Source organism: Serinus canaria, chromosome 2, assembly GCF_022539315.1.
Source record: "Serinus canaria isolate serCan28SL12 chromosome 2, serCan2020, whole genome shotgun sequence".
NCBI classification, from domain to species: Eukaryota; Metazoa; Chordata; class Aves; order Passeriformes; family Fringillidae; genus Serinus; species Serinus canaria.
Window position 1 is genome coordinate 9,934,399 of NC_066315.1, and position 26,110 is coordinate 9,960,508.

The 26,110-nt window shown below is 35.5% G+C and overlaps 1 protein-coding gene across 1 annotated transcript; it reads left to right on the forward strand.

The window, feature by feature from the left end:
• DYNC2I1 (dynein 2 intermediate chain 1) lies at window positions 1–25,573 on the forward strand. Its single transcript, XM_050971434.1, is given in 25 exon segments — window positions 1–96; window positions 98–262; window positions 2,539–2,592; window positions 3,197–3,617; window positions 4,114–4,166; window positions 4,767–5,093; window positions 6,419–6,477; window positions 8,238–8,295; window positions 9,821–9,898; window positions 11,058–11,253; window positions 12,836–12,938; window positions 15,115–15,244; window positions 15,784–15,895; window positions 16,271–16,365; window positions 16,690–16,816; window positions 17,703–17,875; window positions 18,417–18,579; window positions 19,788–19,901; window positions 20,957–21,018; window positions 22,010–22,061; window positions 23,281–23,341; window positions 23,633–23,729; window positions 23,990–24,121; window positions 24,429–24,652; window positions 25,234–25,573. Coding segments are annotated over 25 exon segments (3,324 nt in total). The 3' UTR covers window positions 25,406–25,573.
• The last annotated feature ends 537 nt before the right edge of the window (window positions 25,574–26,110 follow it).

The following is a 26,110-nucleotide window of genomic DNA, read 5'->3' on the forward strand; positions in this document are numbered from 1 at the left end:
ATGTCCCTCAATAGGGCTGACGAGAGGAGCAGGATCACCTCCCTGCCTTGCTGCACCGCCGGACTCTCTCAGTCCTTGTCCCCACGGGCAGCCCGGAGCGGGACGCCCCTCCCGCGGCCATGCCGCCCCGCAGGCGGCGCCGGCGCATCCATCGCTCGGCGCGCGGCTGCCGGCCCTGGTTGCCGGGGCGGGCCCGTCCGCAGCGCCCGGTCCCGGCCCGCGGCGGCGGACGCGGCCTCCCGGCCCCATGGACGGGGACAAGGTGAGCGGCAGCGCCGGGAGAGCTCGGCGGGGCCGGGGACAGCGCTGCAGCCTCGACTGCTGCCCCCGAGACCCCCCGCGGCTCTGCTGGGGCCTGCCGGGTCGCTTTGTTTGGTCGGTACGGCGGCGAATGCCCCCGCAAGAGGCGTAGCGAGGGAATCCATATCCCGAGGCTGAGGGGGAATTGTACCAGCCCCGCATCCTCCTGCAGAAGGGGTTATGGTAACCAGCCATCGCTGGTTACGGAAATACCCCTTGTTTCACCTTCTAGAAAAAAGGGTGTTTAATAATTGATGTAACCGCTAATTGCCGGGCTTTAGTTCTTCGGGAACACACGTAACTCCTGCATTAAGGTGTTCAATTATTGAAGGTTTGCAGAACTCCGGAATAAAGGAAATAAAGCCACATGCGCGTGCTAGCATCAGTGACTGGGTGAGGTTTTCAGTGGCTAAAGCAGAGGTGCCAAAGCGGTGAGCTGTGATGGAAAAGTTCAGCTTTGATCTGAAATATCTCAGGTGTGTCGCTGTGGGAGTGCCAAAGAGCCAGAGGCAGGAGCAGCCACACGGAGTGAGGAACCCTCCTTTTGCTGCTTCTATCAGCCGTGCTCTTACCTGTCTGAGGGTTCTCGGATTGGCAGCTCGTGCTGGAAATAAGAAAGATAAATGTTTACATGCGAAAAATAAAGTACTTTTCTCTGGCTTAAAAACGAAAGACTGAATTTTGTCTTACTGTTCTTCTGTTTCTTTAGAATCACATTTATCTGAGTTCTTAAATTTTTTAAAAACATTATGTTCTGAAAACCTCTTATCTTTCTAATTATGAGTGAAGAAACAAACCCCTGTCGATCTCTTTTAAAGTTTATCTAAAGCAACAAGTTTTCTTTTTCCACTGGCTGCTTTATCTTTAGATTAAATGACAGATTCTTAACTGGTGAAAACGTTCATAGAACTGTTTGAGTTCAGTAAATGTGTGGGCTGAATGCTCTCAGGTCTATGAATTAAGCTAAACCCCAGCACCATTTAAGTAACAAATCTTAATCTGGATTTAAATGAGTATATAAGTACTTCTAAATTAGCAGACAGGTGAGGAAGTTCAAGAAATCCTTTGAAAGTTTGTTTGAAACCTTATTGTGTGGACATTTACTTACAGAGGGACAAAGGACTCAACCCTTTATAAAAAATCTCATTTTCCCTGTTTGTTTATTATACTTCTGCAAAAGCAGAGATTTAAGTGGAAAATCATAGACAAAAGCAACAGTTTCTGGTTGTGGTGGGCAGGTGAAAACTGCTGGCCCCAGAAAAGCGACAGATGCATATTATTGGGTGCCAGAGAACCACCTGTGAATGTGTGCTGTGTGCTTTTTGCCTCAGCTTTGGAATAAATCTGTAGCGGCCTCATCTGATGTTCTCTGTTTGTCATGCTGAGTTAATGCTATTAACATCACTAGCAATCTTTGTTTGCTGATACATACCTAAATATTGTCTAAATCCAAAACAAGATTTTAAATAGGTTACTGTTTGGGACTATAATACAGCATTCTGCTTTCTTCTCATCCATATCCTCCCTTCCAGCTTAACATTCATACAAGTTCTGTTGAGTTTCTGAGGCTTTGTTAAATCTTGACTTAAGAAAATTCATATGTTTATTTTCTTCCACCAGTGCAGCTCATCATTACTATATTTATCAATGATTATTTTGTTAATCTTCAGTAGCTTTTGCCAAGTCTAAATTTGAGAATAAGGATAGCCTGGTCATGTCACTTTGGATATGGTCATCATCCTCCAATGAACTAGTTCAAATATTCAATAGATTAAAATTCCTCCTTTCCCTTAGTGGTCTCAAACAATATGAATTTTTTATTAAGTCTTTATAGCAGCAGTCAAGCAGCCAAGTGGAGGAGCTCTGCAAATGCAGAAAGAAAAAATATAACTCATTTTATTAGGGAGCACTCTAGTGAAACAATCATGTACTTTGATTAGTTTCATTATCTTTTTACTTTTTACCTTCAATGCTACATACTAATATTTCATGTGCAGTCAACTTACACATGCAGTCTGAGCTTCAGGCTTCTTCCAGGTCCAGGAAGGAGATATTTACTGCAAATAGGTGTTATAGCTAAATTAAATTATTGTTTGCATGATCCTTTCAGTGAGACTTGCCATGTGTGCCTTGATAATTTCCTTGGAAATATGATTCATTGTTAAATGAGTTACTTCTCTCTGCAAATTGGTTACTCAACCACCTGGTTACTTACTTGGTTATGCTTTTCTGTTCTAGAAAAGAACCAAAGAAGATACTTGGAAATCAGAAGAACTTAGGAAACATCTAAAGGTGGATCTATTTTATTTCTGCTAGCCTTGATGTTAAGCTGCCTTACAGCACTAGAATTTATTGGTGGTCTAAAGATAAAGAGTTACTCTTTGTTCTAACTTAGATAAATGGAAAGAGTGCATTGTTAGAGTAATCACACAGCAGTCAATGGGGTCTGATTTGCTGGTCACCCAAATCCAAGTGACAGCTCTGCTTTATATATATTATTCACTTTCCTAAAATGTATATTATCTATTGTATTTATTATCATCATCTATCATGTTTGTTTTGTGTTTTTAAACTGGTTAATTACATTATCCCCTGGTCAAATAGGCATTTAGGCTGCAGTCAGTTGCATCATTGATATTTACATTAAATTTGTGTTGTATTTTTTAAAAGCTGTTTTCCAATATGTGTTATTGTTATTCAGTTTGTTAGGTTTTTCTCAATAAGCACAGACATAGTGTTAGTATTTACAAAGTAAGCCTAGAACTATATCAGCATTTTAATACCATTTGGGAAATTAAATACATATTTTGTAATCCAGTATATTTTTTCCACATGAATATACTCCTATCAAAATAGATTACTGAATTATAATGATACATTTTTTATTTTCTTTCAGGCAGCACTACCAGATAGTCAAAATGAAGACCAAAAACACAGAGAAAAGAAACTGCAGAGAGAGAGGAGCGTTCATGACATAGACCCTTACAGATATGAACGCAGAGGCAGAGAGAAGAGCAAGGAGAGAACAAGAGAGAGAGAGAGGTTTAAATCCAGTGAAAGGGACAGGGATAAAAGGAGAGAGAGAGAAAGGGAAAAAGAACACCAGAGAGAAGACCGAGAGAGACACAAAGATAAGGTTCAAGAGTCGTGGTTGGAGGAGAGACACAGTGTACTAAAACATAAAGACAGGGACACTGATAGAGAACGAGACAAAAAGCACAAGACATATGAGATAATAGATCCACTAAATTATCTGAAATCATTTGAAGGAAGAGATACAGAACACCACAGAAGAAGAGAAATCAGGCATCGTTTGGGTAAGTAACTTTGGGTTGCTGTTGTACTTGGAAATATTTGATAATTAGATAGGAATACTCTGAAACCATACCCCATCTGTGCAGAGAGGATAAAACAAGCTGGTGTGAATACCTGCTGGCATGTTTTATTTTGATGCTTGTAAAAAAATTCAGATGCTTGTTTCCTTTCCTCTGAGGAGAGGATGAACATTACTGGTTTGGTTGGTCAGTGCCTAGACACTCTGTCCTGAGTGATCCCTTCACTTGCAGGGTGATTGCTGAAATCAGTAGCACGTGTCATTACTCTTACCATGACACAAGACTGGAGGGATTCATTAGGAGAGAAGGAGGAGTAACCAGCTTTGGAGAGAGAATTTCAACAGAATTCCTTTTTATAAAGATCTTATGTAAGAGAAAACACATTGCTAAAATCCTATTTTCTACATGCTAGAATTAATTATTTACAGAGTTGGAATATTATAAAATCTGTTCCCTAATTTATACATCTGTTTTCTAGAGGAGGAAAAAGCAAGAACTGAAGAGCGAGAAAGAAGACATAAAGCACAGAAGGTAAAGGAAATTAGTGAAGTGTTTCCACAACAGGATAAGATAAAATTGTAGAATCATGAAGAAATCTGATCAGACTGTGTTTCCCAAGAAATCCAAGAGATGCATAAATAGTAAGGTGATGTGTACAAAACAAAAACAAAATATATCTCAACAACCCAATTTTAAGGACATATTTTATTCTCATTTTTTTAAGTAAACATGAAATAAAATTTTCATAGCAAAAAATGCTTACTTTTGATACAGCTACATCAAAAGTTTCCATCTGCTATTTATGCCCTTATTGCAAGGGTAATTGATGAGTGTACATCCTACTTTAGACCACCTTGTAGACAATAATTAATTTTTTGTGTGAAGAACATATAATTCAAAGAATTTTCTGTAGCAAAGTGTGTAGTGTCCTAGAAGAAATACCAGAATCTCAAGTGCAGCCATAAAAACTTGAAACTTGTTATCATAGGAAATGAAAAAATTGTCTGGAAGATCCATAGACACAAAGATTAGGTGCTGAAAATTCAATCATTTTAATGGTCAAATCTGGATAGAAGATAGAACTGTCTTGGAGAAGTTTTTAAACATTTAATATTTTTTTCCTCTTTGCAGGATAATGATTTAAGAAAGCAAATTGAAAAATTTTTGGCCTACAAAGTTGAAGAAGGTGAACGTGTACACAAGTTTGAGAAACATCAAGAATTGGATAAAGAGAGAGAAAGAAAACACAGAGAAAAGAAAGAATATTCTGCTGGGACAGAAAAAGAGAGGCTTTCTAAAGAGAAAAGTTATAAACATTATGGAAAGGAAGAGGAAGAAAAACATAAATCAAAGAGATCTAAAGAAAAATCTTCCCATGGAGACAGAGAAGGGCCAGCAGCAGAAGCTGATGAGAGAATAAAAAGTAGAGAAAAGGAAAGAAAGAAATATGATCTAAGGGTAGGTTTTGCTAAAACATTACCTTATCACTTACTTTAATTATTAGTATATTGTAAATAGGGGAATGATAAAAATGCTAGGATTTTAAGTCAATGTTTTCTGAAATTTGAGGCTAAAGTGGTAGATGAAAACACTGCATCTGCATTTAAGTATGCTAATTCAGAATTGATTCCTTCCATAAAATTTGAACCAAAAAAATGCCTATATGTTAGAAACATCTTTTATTCATAAAATTCTTTCTTGTTATGACTTTTGAAATTTTTGCAAATGCTTCAAAGTGGAGATGTCATAAGGCTTGAGGTCCATTAAAATTTATTGGCTGCCTTTATAGCAAAAAAGATTTTAATAAATGCTACTTTTATGTAGCTCCCTATGAAGGGAGCACATCTATCCAACTCATAAGTAGGCAAGTGAATATAGACCCTTTATATTTGTGGGGTTTGCCTCTACTTCTGAGGCCATAGGATATCTTTTAAGTTTCTAATATAGAGCATGATTTTATATCCTAGAGACGTAATCAATTATTTGTCTTTTTTTTACTGATTTTTTATAAGTATTTATTCAACAAGACTGAGAGAAGGAATCTCTAGTAATTTGTAACTCTTAAAATCAAATGAATTTTCTGTAGACATGTAGATATCCAACAGTTGAGATGGTCTCGGGTAGTTACTTCTGCTGCCTAAAGGGTAAAGATGTGCAAGCTTCTGAAGTCAAAGTTCAGAAATATATTTTCTAGTGGCAATATGAGTAATTTTAAGTGTAGGGGCCCTCCACGAGTGATTCCTGTAACTGACTGACTGCAGCACACAGCAAAAGTCTATCAGGGGCTTGCTCAATGTTTGACTTCCTTGGAAATGTACTCAGGTTGCTGTTAGAGAGCACACACACTGATGCTTCTGTCCCAGAGTTATATTTTGTTTTCTGTTTCTGGTCTGATAGAGACAAAGACCTTTGTCTTAAACAACCTATTGAATACATTTCCAAACTTAAGCGAACCTTCATAATACAGAATTTAAGAGTCAAGTCCCTCTACTGGGGCTTAAAAGTGCCTGAGACTGTTGTCCCTCCATCCAGTTTGTGTGAATTGTAGTACATACTGTTAAAGTCTCATTTTTGGAACAGGCTGGCCACAGCCTTCCAAGGTCAGCCCTTAGGCCCTACCAGTTTTTGAGAGCATCTTCCAAGCAATGACTGAAATAAAAAATAGTCTATAATTGAAACAATTCATTAGCAACCTTTTTTGTTGTTTGATCAAGGTACTACTAATACAGGGTCATATACATATTCCCTCCCAGAATTTCTGACTCAGGAATATTCTTTTACAGAATAGTGAATACAAAAAGGAGGAGAGGATTCAAGAAGAAATGAGCCATCAGCTTGTAAGGTAAATTCAGAGATTTAAAATAATTACATACTAGGTGGTGTCTACGAAGATTCAGTCACCACCAAACCAATAAGCATAAATTCTTAATCTCACATATCTAGGGATAATGTTTTTTCATAGGCCCAATAATACAGCAATTACAAAAAAATCTGTGTGTTGCCTCTAAGATGATTCAGATAAAAATATATGCATTTGTATTCCTTTAATTATTTTTCTTCATCAGGGTAGCAAGAGATATTTTTCAGTCCTTGTAAACTACATATATAATAATCTGGACACTTGGTTTTGGAGATAGAAATGCTGTATTTTACCACCTGGAAATTCACTATGTAGTCATGTGGACGCATGTAAGGTTCATGATGAACTACACAGGACTCTTATTTTGTTGTTTAGTTTGATTTGAGTATCAATATTCAGCTTCTATCCTAGATGGTATCTAAAATATTATATTTATATATAAAGCAAGTTTGCAGTTGAATATGAAAGGAAAAGTTCCAGATACCCTCAGCAGGGTCAGTTCAAGTTTGGCATTATATTTCTAAGTTTTATTACTAGCAAATAGAAATCTTAGAGAAGTTTCCTGTATATTTTAGTATTTAATTCTTTAATTCTTGAGCCTTACAAAATTCTTACACAACTTTCTGAAGTCTAATTCTCTGGGTACATGGTTGGTTGCAATTCTCTCTCTTAGACCCTAGTTTAGCTTCCTGGCTCAATACAGGTCTGGGCTGTTTGCTTCTGGGGACACAGGCAGTGAGGTCACTACCAGTGGCTGAGTATTGTTAATGTTAAGCATGGGACAAACCACTTTGGCTGAAGTGAATTTGTGAAAGTGTGATCCTATACAAAACTGAAAAATTAAATATTTCAGAATACACATGTTGAGATGCTGCCTGGCAGCAGCACTCAGCTGTGGCAGCAGTGTTGGATATTCAGGCAATGTTTTGAAGCTGTTGCTGCTGGGGCTGTGGCTGAGTCATTGTTTGTGCATAGAGTTTAGCCATTCCTGGATGGCAGGGAAGGCAGTATGGTTTGGTGAGATGTCATGAAACCCTGGTTCAGCTTCAGGCACTGTTAATGTTGAGTCACTCCAGTTTGTTATGACATGATCCAGCCAAATTTTAATTTCTATTGTTGCCTTTTTCCTATGTTTGTCCATCCCAACAGCAGTATATACTCACATAAGAAGTAAAAATATTCTCTTCTTGAAGTTTGATACTCTCTATGTATAAAACAATCAAATAAATTTTTGAGGAGCAAAGCTTGTTGTTGATTTGCTCCTGGTCTCTGATACAGCCCTGATTGTATTGTCCCCATAAATAAGACCCCTGAATGAAAAAACAGGTTTGAAATCAGTCTTTGATATATAGCTTTTGAGCATATTGCACCAATCTGATCTTGATCTCTGGTTTGCTGCAGATATTAATACAAGTGATAAATGTGTGGGGTTAAGATTTTTTTTTTCCTCACTACTTTTCTTGCCTTTTGATGCAATTAGAGGTGTCAAATTTGGACAAAGTTTCTCAATTCTTTACTGGTTAATCACTTGGTTGTTTCATTATCTTTTTGTATCATAGATATATATATAAATACTTGTAGAAATATTTCAGTTAAGTGGACATTTCCAACTGTTTTTTCTTTTTCAGGAAAAAAGCCTTGGGTTGTTTTTACTAAAACAAACAATCCACAGAAAACAAAACTGAAGTAGAACTGCTTTCTTATGAGTTTACCAATAAAATTGTTTTTCTCTTTTTGAATAGAACTGTAAAAGATAAAGGAAAACTCTTTGGAACAGAGGACGTGGACACAAGACAAGAGGTAAAACTAAGGAAGAGGAAATTATTTTTATATTTTGAAATTATTTTTTTAATATTTTTAAATGGACCTGTTCAGACAGAACCAAATTTTCAGCAAGTCTGAAGCTGTATAGACTTGGGTTTATTTGGAAGAGTCTGTGCAGATACAGCCCAATTCTGCCATAAAAATTTTAAGAACTTTTGTGATATTTTCAACTCATTGATTCAGGTCATCTTTAGGTATGAATTTCTGTGGTGAGAACCTAAAGTTCATTTCTAGTTTGTGGAGAGAAATAGGCAGTTCAGTTCTCTTTTATTTGGTCTCCTTTTCTATTATCTTCTGTCTTCATTGATAATAGGAGACAACATAGGAGGGAGAAATTCCTACCTAAGACCTTACTCACCAAGAGCACTGAAATTCCAGGGATTTGCATTCTGTGTTGTTGATTTTTTTTGTTGCTCTGAGTGCCGCAGCCTTCAAAATATTCCAGCATAATTTCCTAATCCTGCTTTGTATTGACAATATATAGATTTTCTCTATAAATTCTTGAAAGTAGGAACCCAGACAATACTGACAGGTGGAGGCTTTTAGTGTGTAAAAACCATATTTGTACCACATGCATCCTCATTATTAATGAAGCTGACAGCTCTCTAGGCATTTTCTGAGATGATCATAGGTAATAAAAACTACAAAGTAGCCTAAAAGCTAATAAACACTCACCTTTGTTGAGTGTGTTACTAAAGGGGTCTGACTAAATGGAATAAGGATTTATTTAAAAATCATATGAATTAAACTATATTAATTAGTTACTGCTGAGTATCTGCAACCTTGCAGGCAGAAGAAATCAGAGAAATTTCTCACAACCTAAGTTATACTGGGGGATTCAGTCTGTTAATAAAACACTGCAAATGTTGAAACCAGGGAAGCTGCTATAAATAAATGGCATTATTTTAATCAAGTTAATAGTCTAGAGAAAGGAAATGTATTTAAAGTTATTGCAGGGATACCATAAATCTTATTCCATGTAAATAAAGTAGAGGATTCAATGTTAGCAAAATTATTTACGTATAAAAATTATCTTGTTCTCCTGGTACATGCATGTCTCTCCTTTCCTGGTTTCAACATGTGCACTATTTTATTAACAGAGTGAGTCCCCCAGTATAACTTAGGTGTAGGGATAATTTTGTCTAGTCCTCAAAAGTGTAGGGCAATCTTATTTTGTTGCTAGAACCATCAATGAATTTGTAGGCAACACAGCAGTTTTTATGTCTTTTCCAATAAAAATACTTTTAGAAAAACAGTTGGTCTTCCCAAGATGAGGCTGAGGTCTGTTTTTCTTCCTGTACTATTAGTTTAATTCAGTAATTAGTACTTGATAATATAATTTTTTTTATCTGTGTAAACTACATATGCTATATGTTTGCTTGAAAAATGTAGAAATATCTGAGAATAGCAGCTATTAATCTATTGTATGCTAAGATTTGGCAGGTAAGAGATTTTTTGGGGGGAAGATTATTTAATGGTTTCATTTATTTTTCTGATTTAGGAAATGAAAGATACACACATCTCTAATCCAGACACAGGACTTAAAGATTTTTCACTGAATTATGAAGACGACTTTGAAGTAAGTAAAAGTATACAGCTGTCTATCTGAAGTAATTCTTAAGTATCAAAATAAAGAATACCGTTTTTCACAGAAATAAACAGGATGTTTCATGGCTTTTAGTTATTTCTTTGGTGACTGTGACCTTAATGTGGCTAACAGTAGATAGTGAGTAATTAAAATGTTATGTAGAAACTCTCTGCTATATATTTGGTTAGTTTTCATCAGAGGTTGGGAACCAACTTTTGCTTTTTCAGTTGAAGTTTTCACAAAATATTTTCTCTGCATTTGTGGATTTCAATTATTTAAATGACTTTCTGTGAAGAATGCTGAATTATTTAAATAATCAGATCTAGTAATTTCAGATAAAAAATAAAAAGCGCCAGTTCATTTATCATTGAAAAAATATCATAGGAAAAAGGTATTGACACATAGCATTCATTTCACTCATTTGTTTAATTTAATTCTCTTTTTTAGCTCTCTTTTGCCTACTTTAAAGTTATTGAGATACAAAAGTGTGTGGGATGTGCTTTCATTGTGAGCTGAACTAGAATCACTGTTCAGTGAGGGTAGAATTCATCTCCACTCATGGCAGGAGTGATGATTTCCACTGTTGAGCTGGTCACTGCAGTAGCTCTTTACCATTCAGTGAAGAGAAATTAGCACATTTAAGACTTGTTCATGTGTCTTAGGTGATTATTTTAGCATGTCATGAATTGTCTTAGTTTGAGAATTTGTTAAAGGATGACCCTTAGGCATAGACAGGGAGTGGCAGTTTAGTAAATGTGAGCCTGCCATTAAAGAACAGCTTGAATTAAAACTGTCAAATAAACAACTTCATACATCCCTGTAGCATTTATGCCACTGAACACTTATTTTGTTTCTTTAAAGAACACATAATTCACCTAAACTTATAGTGTCTGCTATAGGATATTAAATAAAAAGACTATTTTGGGCACTGTAGAACAACACTGAGCTTATCTTCTCTTGATTAAAATTACTGCAGAATCAAGAGATGCTGTTTTCTTTTCAGTTATTTTAGAATGCCTTTCAATCAGAGGATTTATAGATATCTGTATGAGGTTTTTATTTTGACATTTTATAATGTCTGTAAAAGATCTTGAAAAATGCATCTGTAGTCTGTGTTTACCAAGTATTGGAAGTTCTGTTAATTTCAAAGGTCTATGAAGAGGATTTTGAAGGTGATGAAGACAAAAGTGGTGAAGTAGGAGATGCAGAAGAAAACCTAAGAGAGGTTCAGTTTTCCAGAACATCAGAAATTGAAGAAATTCAAAGAGCAATTACCGCAGAAAATGATAGAATTTTTAATCCATTGCCAAAGAAACTGGAAAATGAAAAAAAAGAGCCAGTCATGGGTATGTGACTAGATACCAGCCTTTTTATATTAAATGTATGAGTAACACATCCAACTTACAAGTCAGCTGGCCACTTTTTCTAACAGTCTGGCTAAAGACTAAAATCTGGTCCTCAGGATGAATCATGTAGATTTGTGGTAAGCACTGTAACGTCCACATTACTAAATGATTCATAGACATTACTAATCATTTAAATTGTGCAATATAAAAAGTACAGACTGACATTTAATACATCTTATTTTGGGTAAGAGGAGCATATGAGAGTCTGGATTTTGAAAACTTGAGGAGTGCTGGAACAGTCTGGGGCTTCCGCTGGCATTAAATTCACCTTTTTCTTTTAAGCAAAGTTGAAGCAACTGTTCTGGAGGGAAGGCAAGAAAAATATCAATACTACTCAAGTATATAGCACTTTATCACTTTAAAATGCAAGCTCTTTCTGAAATGCCTGATATTCAGTTGATCTGACACCTGTGAGTTCCAGAGCTGCTTATTTAAGTACAGTTGTGGTTCTCCTTTGAAGTCTGCACTGAAGTGAACAACCACATAGAATCACTGTGCAAAAGAATATTAAATAGTTTTTTAGTCTGGCTCAAAGTTATTACAGAAAGGAAGAATAACATGAAGTTTCTGTAAATCTTTACAGTATGTCTTAAAGTCTTTTCTAGCCTAGAAGAGTCTCTGACTCTGTCAATAGATTTTCAGTTAATGCTCATTGCAGCAGGAACCAGCATACTGAATTTCTTCTTGTAGAAGATTTATGCAATTATTATTTATCTAGTGAACAATACAGAATTGATAAAGATTTTTAAATTTCAGAATTGTAACAATTGGTGGTTTATTCTTAATTACACAACACATTCTTTTTTTGATGAACTTTTGATCTCTTTTGCTTAAAATGGTGGTTGATGAGTCTGGCAATTATTTTTATAAGTTAAAAAGCATTTTACAAGTATTGCCTAAAAAGGCAGTCATCCTTTGAGGAAGTGAAGCACCATTGGCAGGAAGTTGGATCTTAAGGTCAGTTAGCTACAACCTAGCCAGGAAAGGGAGTAAGATAGATGTGAATCAGTTGTTGTTCTTGATCTGTTAACTGTGGCTTTTCAAGGAAGTTTTCAATGTTTTCCTTATTCATCTAAGGATATTAGTTAAGCCTGTGTTGAGGTTCTCCTCTCCCTGAGCTCTTACTCAGAGGTGTAGTGTGCACATGGTGAAGTCTGTGTGACTTGAATGCAATCTTTAGAACTGATCACAGAGTGTTTTACTGTACACAGGGGATCAAGGCACCTGCTGATGGCAGGAGAAAGGAGACACTTTCTGCATAAGTCTTCTAAAGTAAAAATTTCACTGGTCAGTCATTTTGAATTGATTGATAAAGAACCATTGTAAGGACCATATGCTGGCCCATTGCTGATGTTAAACTCTTTTTACTAAAAATGGTGATAGAGCACTTTGTGTAACATGTGAACCAGGAACTTTCAGTAGCTGTGTTGTAACAAATCTGTGTTACTTTTTAGACTTACTGCTTAACATTTTCATGCACTTTTAAGTGTGAACTGTAACACTGTGTTTTACAATATCACAGAAAGGCAAGATTGTTCTGTCAGAAGCTCTTTTTGTGGAATATTCATGGATTTCCAAATGGCAAACCAAAGACAAAGCAGCCGAAGTGTGGCCAGTAAGCAGAAGTAAGTGTATTTTAAATAATCCACAAAAAATGGCAGCTCACTATGTGAGATGCAGTTTTTTTCATTATATTTGAAGTATGTGAATTTTATAAACTTGAGTCTTATGGAATCAAATACTTTATTGACTAGCAGTAATTAGTTTTTAACTATATATAATTTACAGCTATTTCTTCAAGTCATTTTGTAAGAGAAATGTATCTATATATCAGTTTATGTGCATCATTTTATTACAGAATGTGTTTCCAGGATTGTAATTTCTTTGTGTAATTCTTCAGTCATTTATTAGATATTGACTTAAAGTACTAAAGAGCAAGTCTTTTAACTACCATGAGGTCTCTGCAGAACTGTAACTTATTGAAATAATCAAGAATATATGGTGTATATAGTTGCCAAAATAGCACATTCCCTTTCAGGGATAATATCAATTGCTGTAAAAACATGTTATTGCTGATCTAAAATTGATCTAGATTTGAGATACCCAAGACATCTCTGTATTTTAAAGGAACAAATTGATGCCTGCTTTTTGTGGAACTTGACAGAAGCTCCAGATTTGTCTGAAGCACTGTATATATCTCCAGTTTTCTGTTACGATGTTTGGATGCACAAAGCAACGTTATTTAATGTCATTGTTAATACCAGGCTCCACTGTTTCATGGCTTCACATCAGTGGCTAATTTTCACATAAGGGAGATTTTATTGTCCAAGTTATTTAATTCACATTGCCTAAACTACATACTCAAATTTTACACAAGTTCATTGTCTAGGTTTCCTCTCTAGACTGTAGAGATGGATTAAGAAGGTATCTCTGGAGAACTGCCTTCTGGAATGTTTGTCAGCCTCTGCTGTTTAAGTACCATGACTGATTATGACTATGTTTATAACTCTGTGTGTATACTGACAGCATACACAGCCTGAAGATAATGAGCATGTTCATGGGAAGAGGAAGGAGTTGTGGAATTTAATGTTGTGATAATACATTACTACCAGTAAATAGACTGTAAGCATCCCATGAATAAGTTGTGGCACTTGGGAGTTGTAAATCATAAATACAAACTCATTAGTTTATTTTAAGGATTTATCTGCATGTAGCATTAAGTTTAGAAACTAGTAAGCAAGTTTCATATGTTTGAGTTATAGCTCAGCAATCTATGCCCATGTTTGCGAAGAGATGATACATTAGGAAGCACAAGTTAAAGTAAAATGTGGGTAAGAATATGCAATAGATGTCATCAAGTAGCAAAAAAGGAGATGTGAAAATTGTCCTTATGCATAAAGAAAAATTCACTTTAAAATACTGATGAAATTCTAGCTCTTGTTGCTCTAGTCTTTTCCCTTTTCAAATACCAACTTGCTTCAGCAAGAAGCTCTAACTAGCAAATGCAACTGCAAGAGTGTTTAGATATGGAGTTGCTATAGATCCATAACTTTATCTGATTTGTATTTATGTATCACTTTTAAGTACACTAAAGACCTGCAAGTGCAAAAGAGAGAAAGGGAGACTGCAAAAACTGTCTAATTATCAAAAACTGTACTACAGCAAGAGCCTGGAATTGACTTGTAAGCAGACATCTTTGTGTAATTCAAGCAGTTCACTTTAGAAATGAAATATCTTAACAGCTTTATGGCATTAAAGTAGATAGATAGTTATGTGAATTGTGACAAGGACTGTCAGTCTTTTCCTGCAAATGTGTAACAAAGCTAGGATATCATAGATCTTTATAAAGCATGTACACATATGAGTGATGTGAGTTAATAAAATGAGTTTAGGAGAATTAGCCACTGTCCTAATTATAGAAGAAAGAGACATTCATCTGTTACCTCACAGAACAGCTTTGGAATACTTAGGCAAGATGATCTGCTGAGCTTTTGGCAGTTTGGCTTTCGTAATAAACCATTTGACATTTGCAATTAGTACTGTGTTTTCAAATATGATCATTATCTCAATGTAACAGTCAATGAAAACTCTAAACAATAGTCTGTGTATTTCTATTGTTACATTTTATCTGCTAATTAATTTCATCTGGTAATTAATTTCAATTTCAGTTAATTGAAATTAACTTCAATTCCCATAGATTAAAGGATTGTTAGATACAAAATCAGGTTGTCTTTCTTTAGGAATACCAAATATTTGTTCTTAACCATTTTTTGTGTTTCTCTCTTGTAATTCATCCTGAAGGAAACGGACTTCAGAACTTCTCCCACTAATTGACCTGGATTTTTCAGTTAGTTTTTCATTACTGGATTTGCCCCCTGTCAATGAGTACGACATGTATATCAGGAATTTTGGTAAAATGAACACTAAGCAGGTGGGTAACAAATACCTAGTAATGTTTCAATCCTCAAAGGGCTGATTTTCCTTCCGGAAAAGAATTTTCCTTAAAAATTAAAGTTGCTAAAGCTACCAGCACATAAGGTAATAAATTAATCATATTGTTCTCTAAGCCTCAATTACTATAAAGCAATGATCTCAAAACTTTTGGCCAGATAGGCAATTTCCTTTCTGTATTAGAAGACGACTCTCTCATTTTTCTTCCCCATTTTCTAAAGGGCTTTTTGCCTGTCTGTGGCTCAGTGTCCCCAGATATGCTGAGTTTGGTGTTTACATGCCTAGGAAGACGTTCTGTATTTTTGCATTATTATTTATTTAGCACTCTGGTGTGAAATGTGGTAAAATGTGCATGCATGAAATAGTGACAGTGTGTCAGTATGCTCAGATCTGAATTCACAAACAGAAGAGGCTGAGCTTTAAATTTCACTTTTAAAATTACTGAGTTCTATTCAGTTATGTGCTGTCAGTCTTAGCTGTGTCACCCCATATATTGATAATTTAATCTTTCTACTTTAGGCATATGTTCAGTGTAATGAGGACAATCTTGATAGAGACATTCAGACTGAGGAAGTTGAGACATTGGAGAAATGGACACAGCATCCAGGAGAAAGTGCTCTTGTATCTGGAGGTGAAGAACATTTTTATCTTGCTCACTCATAGATGAGTGCCTGTCATATAAACTTTCTCTTTGGTATCCATTACTTGTGAGAATCTGTAGAGTGGCAGGCTGCATTGATAGCAAGCTGACATAGGCACTCTGAATCCTCATGTAGAAAGTATGAAAAATAAGTGGCAGAAACCGTTTTTCCTTCTGGCTTGATGTTTCTATTGGCAGCAGAAATGAGTCTCCAACAGATCTTGTCCTTCAACGCTGTTATTTCTGAAGATAAGTTAATTCCTGCCACTGTCCTCTTGCTTAAAAATTAAATTATCCTTACACTTTTCTTAACTGATTCTCTTTTGAAGCCTCAGGTTTGTTTTTTTGTTTTTCTGTTTTTCATAGGTCCCATAAACAGCCAGAATACATCAGTGAATGGAGCTCCAACACCTAAAATTGATTCACAAAGATTAGCAAAATTTCTCCGGTCTGCATGCCAGGTACACTTATATCCTTAATATCCCTTTGAGCTGGTTGCATAAGTATACAGTGTGGTAAATCACTTACAGTTCTTGTTCTGACTAACTTAAATTATTACTTGAATAATATTTGTTATCAAAGAGAAAGATCTCTATGCAAAAGAATGGAATCAGAGCTGTGAAACTTTTATGTCTGTAAAGCTGTACTTGCAAAGTTACAAAATTAACAAGACAGTTGATAAAAGTTTTATGAAATTAATCCACGTAACTTTAGAAAGCTACAAATAGCAAAGCTGGAAGATAAGATGACCCTTTTATTTCTATAAATGTAATTATGTTTGAAAGGTGGTTGCTGTTTTGCTAGAGGAAGATCAAGTTGCAACACAACCCAGGAAACTAAGATCTCGACAAACCAGTCTGTCTATTAGTGATAGCTGTTTCCAGTTAAATACTAACCAGCCATTCCTCCATGGTAAGGGAACTTTATTCTACACCTTTTAGTGTACACAGTGATCTCTTCTTTCTTATGCCAAGTGCCATGTTCTTTATCATTATTGTGCAAACAGCACATATCAGGATGATGTACAGATGTACAGCACATACAGATGATGTAAACCCCACTTTCCCTTTATTGCACAAATCTTGCTGGAACTCTGTGCAGATTGGTTTCACATAGGGAACATCAGAGCATCGTACAAGAAATATATTCCACCTATTCCTACCAGAAATAAACCCAGCAATTAACATGATGGGTGTAATTTCTTGTTCCTGTTGTTGAAGGGCCATCCGAAGGGGTGTAAATTTGTTTGGGCTCTTTATGCTGGCAGTAGGGCCAAAGTTACAAATAAAGGCAGGTTATTCAACAGAGACAGTGTAGTCTGATATATTTGTAAAGCAATTATATCTTCTCCATATAAACAGTAGCTGTTCAGTTGAAAAGTGAAAAATAGAGCCCCTGTAATTATGTTAGGAAAGCCTATTATAACACAGAACCTTATGCCATCTAACATTAACATGTTAGATGGAGAGAAAACCAAAAAAGCCTGGCCTGTGCTGTTTCCTGTTTGAGACTCAGATTAATTTTCAGTATATATACTGACATCAGATCAGATTGGCTTGCTTATGCCCAGAATAATTATTCTATTAATTTCCTGACTCTCTTCCTTTTTGCTTCCTACTTCTAGTATTTTGAATTCCTTTTCTAGTCCCTACTTTTTTATTGTATAGTTTCAAAAGCAACACAGTGTTAATGGAAATATTCTTCATAATTGCATCTTAGTTTGTTTGTTGCTATAGCAGCTGAATATGATTTTTCATTTATTGCTTTTCTTTCTTGGCTTTTTTTTTTAATGGTTTAGGCCGAAAAATCCCCTGCTTGTATGTCTCCCAAGTTCAGAGGCAGACACTACTTTCTGCTCATGGGTTACCTGAAAAGGCAGGTGTGGGTTTGCTGAGCAGAAAGAGCCTTATATGTGTTTGGAACATCTGGCAGCCCTCCAGTCCTCAGAAAGTTCTAATATGTGATTCAGAGGTATGTTTTAATAAGATTGTATATTGTCCATCCATTACAAGACTTTTATTTAAAGATTTTTTTTACATGGGGTAGTTTTTTGTGTTGCTTCAAAATGTGCCATCTTCTATCTTCTGAGAAACACATCTGAGCCTAGTGAACAAAGACTGCTCTTGTTCTATTCTGTGCTCCAGAACCAGATTGTAGTGATGGTCATGGTGTTTTGTTGGTTGTTTTGATTGTTTAATTTTGACCCTGTTTCATGGTTGAAGAGTGAATAGAAGTAAACATCTAGTTCAGATGTTGTTAGAACTTCTCTCTACTCATCATTCCCATACAGTTGAGTCACCTCTTTCAGCTTTGTGACAGCAGATTGTTTTGAAAAGGGAAGGCCTGCTGAAGGTCTTATATCCTACTTCCCTTTTAAAATAGATTTCCCATCTGACATAAACACATGTGATCTGTATTTTCTGGGTTCCCATGCTCACAAACCTATTTCAGGCTCATCAAACCATTGATCTTTATCATAATATCAACCCTGCATGTTTTTACTGTTTTACAGGTGATGTGCTGCTGCTTTAGTCCCAGTAAAGCAACATTAGTTTTTGCTGGCACAGCAGATGGTTCATTGTTGGTGTGGGATCTTCGAGAAGACTCAAGAATGCACCCTTGTATGATGATCACTGAAACTGAGTGGACATTTAGAGTTCCCACATTTTCCACAGGTGAGCATCTGTGCATCCTGGTCAGTCACTTTGTGCACAATGAAATGGTCATCTAAGTCTTGATGTTTCTGTAATGTTCATGCAAGACATCCTAGAGTGAAGAATAACATATAACAACAGTTTTGGAAATAATTTTATTAGGAGTGTAGGTTTAGGTTAGTTATTAGGAAGACATTTTTTCCTGTGGGATTGGTGAGGCACTGGCACAGGTTGCCCACAGAAGTTGTGGATGTCCCATCCCTAGAAGTGTTCTAGGCCAAGCTAGATGGGTCTCTGAGCAACCTGGTCCAGCACAAGGTCTCCCTGCCCATGGCTGGTGGTTGGAATGGGATGATCTTTAATATCCTTTCCAATCCAAACCATGCTATGATTTTCTGATTTAACTTTGGCTGTTGTACTACTAGTTTTCTAAAACACCCCACTACACACATTTACAAAATCCTCTTTTCTTCACAAGTGTCTCTAATTGCAGCAGCCATGTAAAAGTAAACAGTTGGTTATAGATAGACTTTTAATTTTTTTAGTAGGTCAAAGATACTTGGTCTTGTGTTGCAAGCTGGTAGTCAAATGGATGTGTAGAGTTTCATGCAGTTGCTTATGTAAGCAGGCAGGTTTAATGCTGGGTACTTAGGAAGCTTTAATGCCCTCAGTCTTAAATGAGATTAAGTTCAGTGCACAGGCCAAGTCCAGAAATCATGAGTATCTGACAAAGAACACACATTGAAATTACTCTAAACACACATTAGCCTTAAAATGTTATTAAAGGGCAAATACGTATTTTCTTGTGGTGAATACTGTTTCAGGATTTTTCAGGATATTTTCTACTAAGAGTAATTTTTCTTCAATTTTGTCTTCTTTTACAGTAAGCAGTGATTTATTTCTGCCCCTATTGTTTATGGAGCTTGAAATAATTCTTTCTATGCTAACCCTGAAATGGTAGATTTTAATGAAGTGTCTGGTACAGTGGCATAAATGGTGCATCAGTCATTGGAAAATGAGAACTGAATAGAAGTATTGGAACACTGATTTATCTAGTAGTATTGTGTTAATTTAGCAGTTTGCAGTATTGTATTTGGGACTTGTGCAAAGTTCATTATTTGCCATTCTTTCTTTGTAATCATCATTCTCCTGTAAGCTGAAAAGTGATTAAGATTTTGTTGTTTGTTGTGGAAAGTACTATGTTTAACTGTCATTATTCTCATTTACAGATGGCATCCTAAACTCAGTAAACCACACCTCCCCCATATTGGCAGTGGAACCTGTCTCAACTTCTCTCAACAGTGACCACAGTTATGGGCTCTCAAGGCTCTCTTATCAGGAGGGTATGTAAACTGCTCTTCTTAGCATCAATCTGAGCCTTTCTTTAGGTATCTAGTGAAACAAATATATCATAGCCAAAATCCAGTTTGTAATCCCAGTCTGCCTCTTAAGTTGTTTGTAGTATCAATTGCATGCAATATTCATGTTTGTTTTCTGCTCTCATTTTTATGTAATGTTCATTCAGTGCAGCTTCACATCAGATGTGGCTGTGTGCTTCTTAAAAATTCTGCTTTCTAGACCATATTTCCATGATAAAACCAGTTATCACTCAAAAACTGTGTTTGGAAGAGTCTTAGTGCTTCTCTAATGTCCAAAAAAATCCCTGTCTGAGTCAGTGTAGCAACTTGCTTATATCTGAAACCACTTAAAATGTGTGGTTGTAATTGGTGGCTTTTCCTGTGCCTTTTGCCTGTTCTTTTTATGACCAACCTTTGCAAAGAAACTCTAATCCTCACATCCTCAAATTCTCAGACAGTGTGCTAGGGAAGACATTATCACTTCCATTGCAGATTTGTACTTTGAAATCCATAGTGGTTTGAAGAAATGTGCTGCCTATTGCAGGTTTTACAAGATTCCATCTGTTTCACTTTATGTTCCCTTCCAAAGTCCACACAGAATCCAGACATTTTAAAAAAGATGCAGACTGAGATCATCTGCCTTTCTGGTAGGACAAGCTGCACATACTGGAATAGACAGAGGTATAGAACAGACTGTTTGAGTTGGAAGGGACCTACAAGGATCATCCAGTCCAACTGCCTGATCAGTTTGGGGCTGACCAAGTTAAAATGTGCAAAATGCCTCCTCAACACTGACAGGCCTGGGGCATTGCCCACCTCTCTGAGAAACCTGCTCCAATACTTGACCACCCTGTCAGTAAAGAAAGTTTCATGCCTTTTTTTCCCTTTGGTAGAATTGGGACACTTTCCCTTTTTATGCAAATGAGAGGATTGTTGAAGTTTCAGAGGAGGTATTAATGTAGGAAATGTTTCAAATCCTTTGCTATTGTTCAGGAGGAAGGTCAATATATGAATATAAATTGTTGCCATTCCTTCCATAGAAATGTCAAGCCCTCCATTTCAGATAGCTTCAATGGATGAAAATGGAATCCTCAATATGTGGGTGAGTATGTATGAAAAGAGAGAGTATAATGTGTAATGAAATACTTCAAATACAACAACCCAAATTCAGAATTTCTTAGGAGAATTTCTTCCCTGAAAAGTACAACAACACTAACCATTCTGTTGGAATTCTCCTTAAAAGTTTTGATCTGACCCTGTAATGTTTTCTTTTGGCAAAAGTATTAACAGGTACATGAATTTATGAAAAAAGGCAATAAATTGTATTACTTAATAGAAACATGTTCAAATATTTCCAGTAGTCCATTATTAGTCCTCAGTCATCTTTCACCCACCTACTTTAATTGTAAAATCACAGTGGTGTCAGAGATGATAATGTAGGGGAGAAATTAAATTCCTAATTTATATAAAACAAATGTTAAAGAGATAAAAAGTGAAAATCAGATGATAAGATTTCCTTGCCTAAAGCACTTTCTCTGCTGCTCTTAATTACTGTCCTTACAACTTTTCTATCACATGTTTTAAGTGGTTTTTTACTTGATGCAGCTTTGGTTCAGCTGCTGAACCTGTGAATAATAAGGGATAAAAGTATTTCACGTCTGTGTCAGTAATCAAGTTCCTTAAAGCCTTAACTTGCTTTAGTAACTGAAGTAGCAACAGATTCAGGCCAAATGATCTTCCCTTTTTATTTCATGTATAGTTAATTTTATTCATGTATAGCATAGCGCAGGGAATGTGTTACAATTCCTTGTTTAAGGTGTTTTTTTGTAACTGACCAAACCAACAAGATGCCAACTAGCAATTAAGTGTAGAATGTAGCTTTCCATCTTGTGCTTTCCATCAGGAACATCCAGCAGGCATGTGAAGCTATTTTTAGAATTGCAGGCATTGACAGGGACTAAAAAATCTACCTGTAATTATTGTAATGTTAGACCTTCCTCTCCAAACAGCCCTTTAGAGTTATTACTTACTATTACAACTTTGAATTCTGGTAAATATTGATTGTTTATTAATGTTAAATATTGACTTTTCAGGTAGTTGTTGAATTGCAGAAAGCAGATCTAGCTGGTTCACAAACTGACTTAGGTGAGTACTGTACTACTGTTAGAGGTAGAATAAAATGCTCCAGTTTTGAGACTATGAAGTTAAAAGAGAGAGGAAGAGTCAGTGATGCCAAGAAGTAGTTTAGAAGAAGGCAAAATTATTGAGGAAAAGATTTATTCTGAATAATTATAGCTGATGTTTGGAGTTATTGATTAGGTAGGAGAATAATTTTCACTGCTCTCTAAATCTCTTCTGCTAATTCTGTATTGGTAATTGCCACTGGACAGACACATTTCTTACAATGTCAGAGTAGTTTTCTGTGTTGTCAATAGTTGGTTTTTTTTTTTCCCAAAGGATGTGCAATTCTATGTCTTTGGACCTCCTCTTTGTACTTTAGTTTTAACCAAACCTGTTATAGTGCTTTTTTTGTTGCCTGTTCTCCATTTTGAGAATTGTCCTGAAAGCTCTTTTTTAGGTAAGATACTTAACTTAGCATGAGAAGTTTTCTGTGGAAACACTGAAAAACCAAGTCTATTCAGCCCTTTTTGAGTTATGCAGATGGAGAAAATTACATTCTTTGTTCTTTAAACAAATTTAGACTTCCGTGCTTACCTAACTGGAAAAGGCTGTGACTAAAATCCTTTTACATTTGAAGATACATAAACTATGAAGTAATGCCAGCAAACTAGAATTTTGGATCAGTTTCTATAAGCTCATGTGCAATGTCAGACTATGTTAAGCTGCTAAAGATGGGTATTGTGTCTGTGGAGAGGCACATTTTAAAACTGTGGTCATGTGTTGACACATTTTTACTGCAACCAGCAGTAAAATTTTTTCCTCTTCAAAAATTATTGTCTTTGAAGGATTTGCATGGTTTATGTTGTTCTCAGCTAACAAGTAACATAGACCAACTTTGTGGATCCATTATTGCATTATCTCATACCTGTAATTCATTGTCAAAGATCCAAGTAACATAAATGTGCAGTTTAACTATTTCTAGAATTGAGTCTTACAGAGTGCTGAAAAAGAAAAGTGTAACTATGTTTCTGTTTCTGTCAAAGATTGTGACTCTTCAGATTTGAATTCTGAAGCAAATAGTTCTGAATGATGTGAGATTCTTACATGTCAAAGTCTGTATCTGCAGGAAACTAATTATGAAATATCCTTTTATGTATTACCTTACAATTTAATTTATTGATTGGAATTTTTTTTAATGAAAAGTATTTAAATCAGTTAAAATAATTTTTTTTTATAATTTTAGGTTTAGTTCCTGGAGGGAAAGTGAAGTTAGTACATAGCTCAACTATGGAATTGAGTAACAGGTAGGAAAACTGGGGCATTACAATTTTACATATGTTATCTCACAAAGCTAATTTTTCCTATACTTTGCTAATTTTCTATTACATAAGATATATTTAAAAATCTTATACATTATACATTTATATATCTTATACTTTATACATTATTTTCTGTCTGTGTTTTTTTTTTAATACACGTTGCTTCCTAGATCTAAGCATAGACATTTTAGATAAAGAGTTTCTGTATGTACTTGCACAGCTTTAGGAGACAAAAGCTGTGTTAATGTCCTCTTTTGCCTTTGCCATTTTCCTCAGCCTTTTCCCAAAGGATATTAGCCAGAGAATACCACAGACACTGAATATTAAATTTCTGTCTTCTAATCCCAATCACTTCATTGTTGGAACAAACATTGTGAGTACCATCCTGGAATTCATCTCATTGTTAGTTTTTTCATTTGTAAGCTGTCTTACTTAGTTGGAATTTTACCAGTAGACTGTATAAAATTTATAATTTGAGCCTATATTCTTAAAATCTGTTAGCTATTAAAATTTTTTAGCTATTAAGGGTCTTTTAAAGTATCAGCTCATGAATTATTTAACTCTTTCCTGTAATACCAATAATGCAACTTTTTTGTTGTTTTGTTTAATTAATTATCTTTATGTTGTTCATAGGGTCTGGTAGGCCATGGTACAAGACACGATTTAAAAGTTGTTCCAAAGCTGTTCAGGCCCCAGGAGAGCAGACTGAGATCAATAAGCATCACTGCAATTGATTTCTTCCCTTTTGGAAAGCCACTATTTTTGGTATGAAAATGTTTTAATAGAAGTTTCATTTTTTCTAACTTGCTGAGGGAGTATTTCTAATTTGATGTATTTAATTAGATGTGTTAGTAGATTTCACTAACTCAGATCTGCCATGAAGGGTGACAAAAAAAAATCATAGAATAATAGGATAATGTAGGTTGGAAAAGATCCCCAAGATCATTAAGTCCAGCCTTTAACCTATCACTGCCAAGTCCAGCAGTAAGTCATGTACCTAAACACCACTTCTTACCTCTTGCTTAGTTTGTTTTGTTCCAGAAGGCTTTTTTTTTTTTTTTCTGTGGTGTAGGTTGGCTGTTCAGATGGAAGTATTAGACTGCACCAGATGACATCAGAGTATCCCCTTATGCAGTGGAATGGCAGCACTAAGGGCCAGCCAATTATTGCCCTGCAGTGGGCTTTAACAAGACCTGCTGTGTTCTTTGCCCTGGATGCATCATCCAATATTTACATTTGGGATCTTCTGGAAAATGATTTGTTGCCTGTGGCCAAGCAGACTATGCCATCAGAGAGGTATGTGCTCTCTTTTTAACAAAATATTAATATTGTTATGTGATTTTTTTTTCCTTGATTTTAAATGGTCATTGGAATTTGCTTTTCTAATTCTATTTTGTGAACTGCTGATAGTGTGGAAACAAACTACAGTGAGCTAAATTTTGACTGAAGTTAGTCTTGCTGAATATCCCTCTAACTAAAAGTTTTCCTTGTATACTTGTTAACTGTAGCAAACCATTGCTAGTTTTTGAAGAAATTCCTACAATTTTAAAATTGTTTAAATTTTAAATTTTTTAAATTTAAAATTTATTACACTGTACTGTAAAATGCAATCAAACATTGTTCATTTTTATAAGCTTGAAATAATTTACAACCATGTTTAGAAATTGATGATAAAAATGCATGGGGGAAGAATTGCATGTTATATTTACATTAAATGGTTGCAACTGGTGAAAAGCTAAAGAACATGCTGGGGCTTGAGCAGAAAATAAGAATCACTTAGTTGACTGTAAGTAACCTGATACAAACATGTTTGAAAGCACCAATTTCTATTTATTTTGCTTCAATTAAAAAACACTCTCCTGTTCTTTTGATTTCAGGGTTGTAACTATGACTCTTCTGGGAGAGCCAGAAAAAGCAAATGGATTGTTAGGCATTGTGCTGGCCAAGGAATCTGGACAGATAGACATTCAGTATGTAAAGAAGAAGTGGGCATTACCTCAGCCTGAGGAATCTGACAAACTGTATTCTATTTTATTGCAGTCCTTTTAGAAACAGGGTTGTACAATTTATTGCAAAATGTGTAGTTTATTTTTTACTTCAATTAAAAATTTTAATATAATTTGTATATAACTTGTCTGTATTTTAAAGATTATCAATACAAAATTTCAACTGAAACAATATATTTTATCATAAAAATGACAGAATCAAATTTACCATTATTGCACTCAAAAATATGATGGCTGTGTTTCATTATTGAAAGTACTCTAGATGTACATATATTTTTTAAAAATAGCAAAAATACATTCCTATAAATTGCACTGCTGTTTCCTTATTTCACTCTGAAAGAAATCACAGCATTTCTTTGGCAAACATAAAGTTGTGTTTCTGCACAACCTGAATGTGAGGAGATTTCCACCTCTGGGCCTCAACATTGATGCTGGGTAAAACTTCCTTGTGTCTACCTAAAGACCATATGCAAACATATCAAACCACAAATTTTATCACACATATCTCCCTTCTGATTTTGACCTTGAAACTGTGCAAAAGGAATACCTGACTAACTCAGGTTCTGAGATGTACACTCCCTGTTTGGATTGATGAACATGTGAACAATATGCCTGAGAGGTTTACTGAAATGCTAAATCTGTTGGGATTTCTGACATAAAACAGAAAGAACCTGTTTAATTCTGCAAATAATTTCCAAAGCTCTTGTAGCCAGGAAGAGGACAGCTGTCTATAATATGCTAAGTTTTG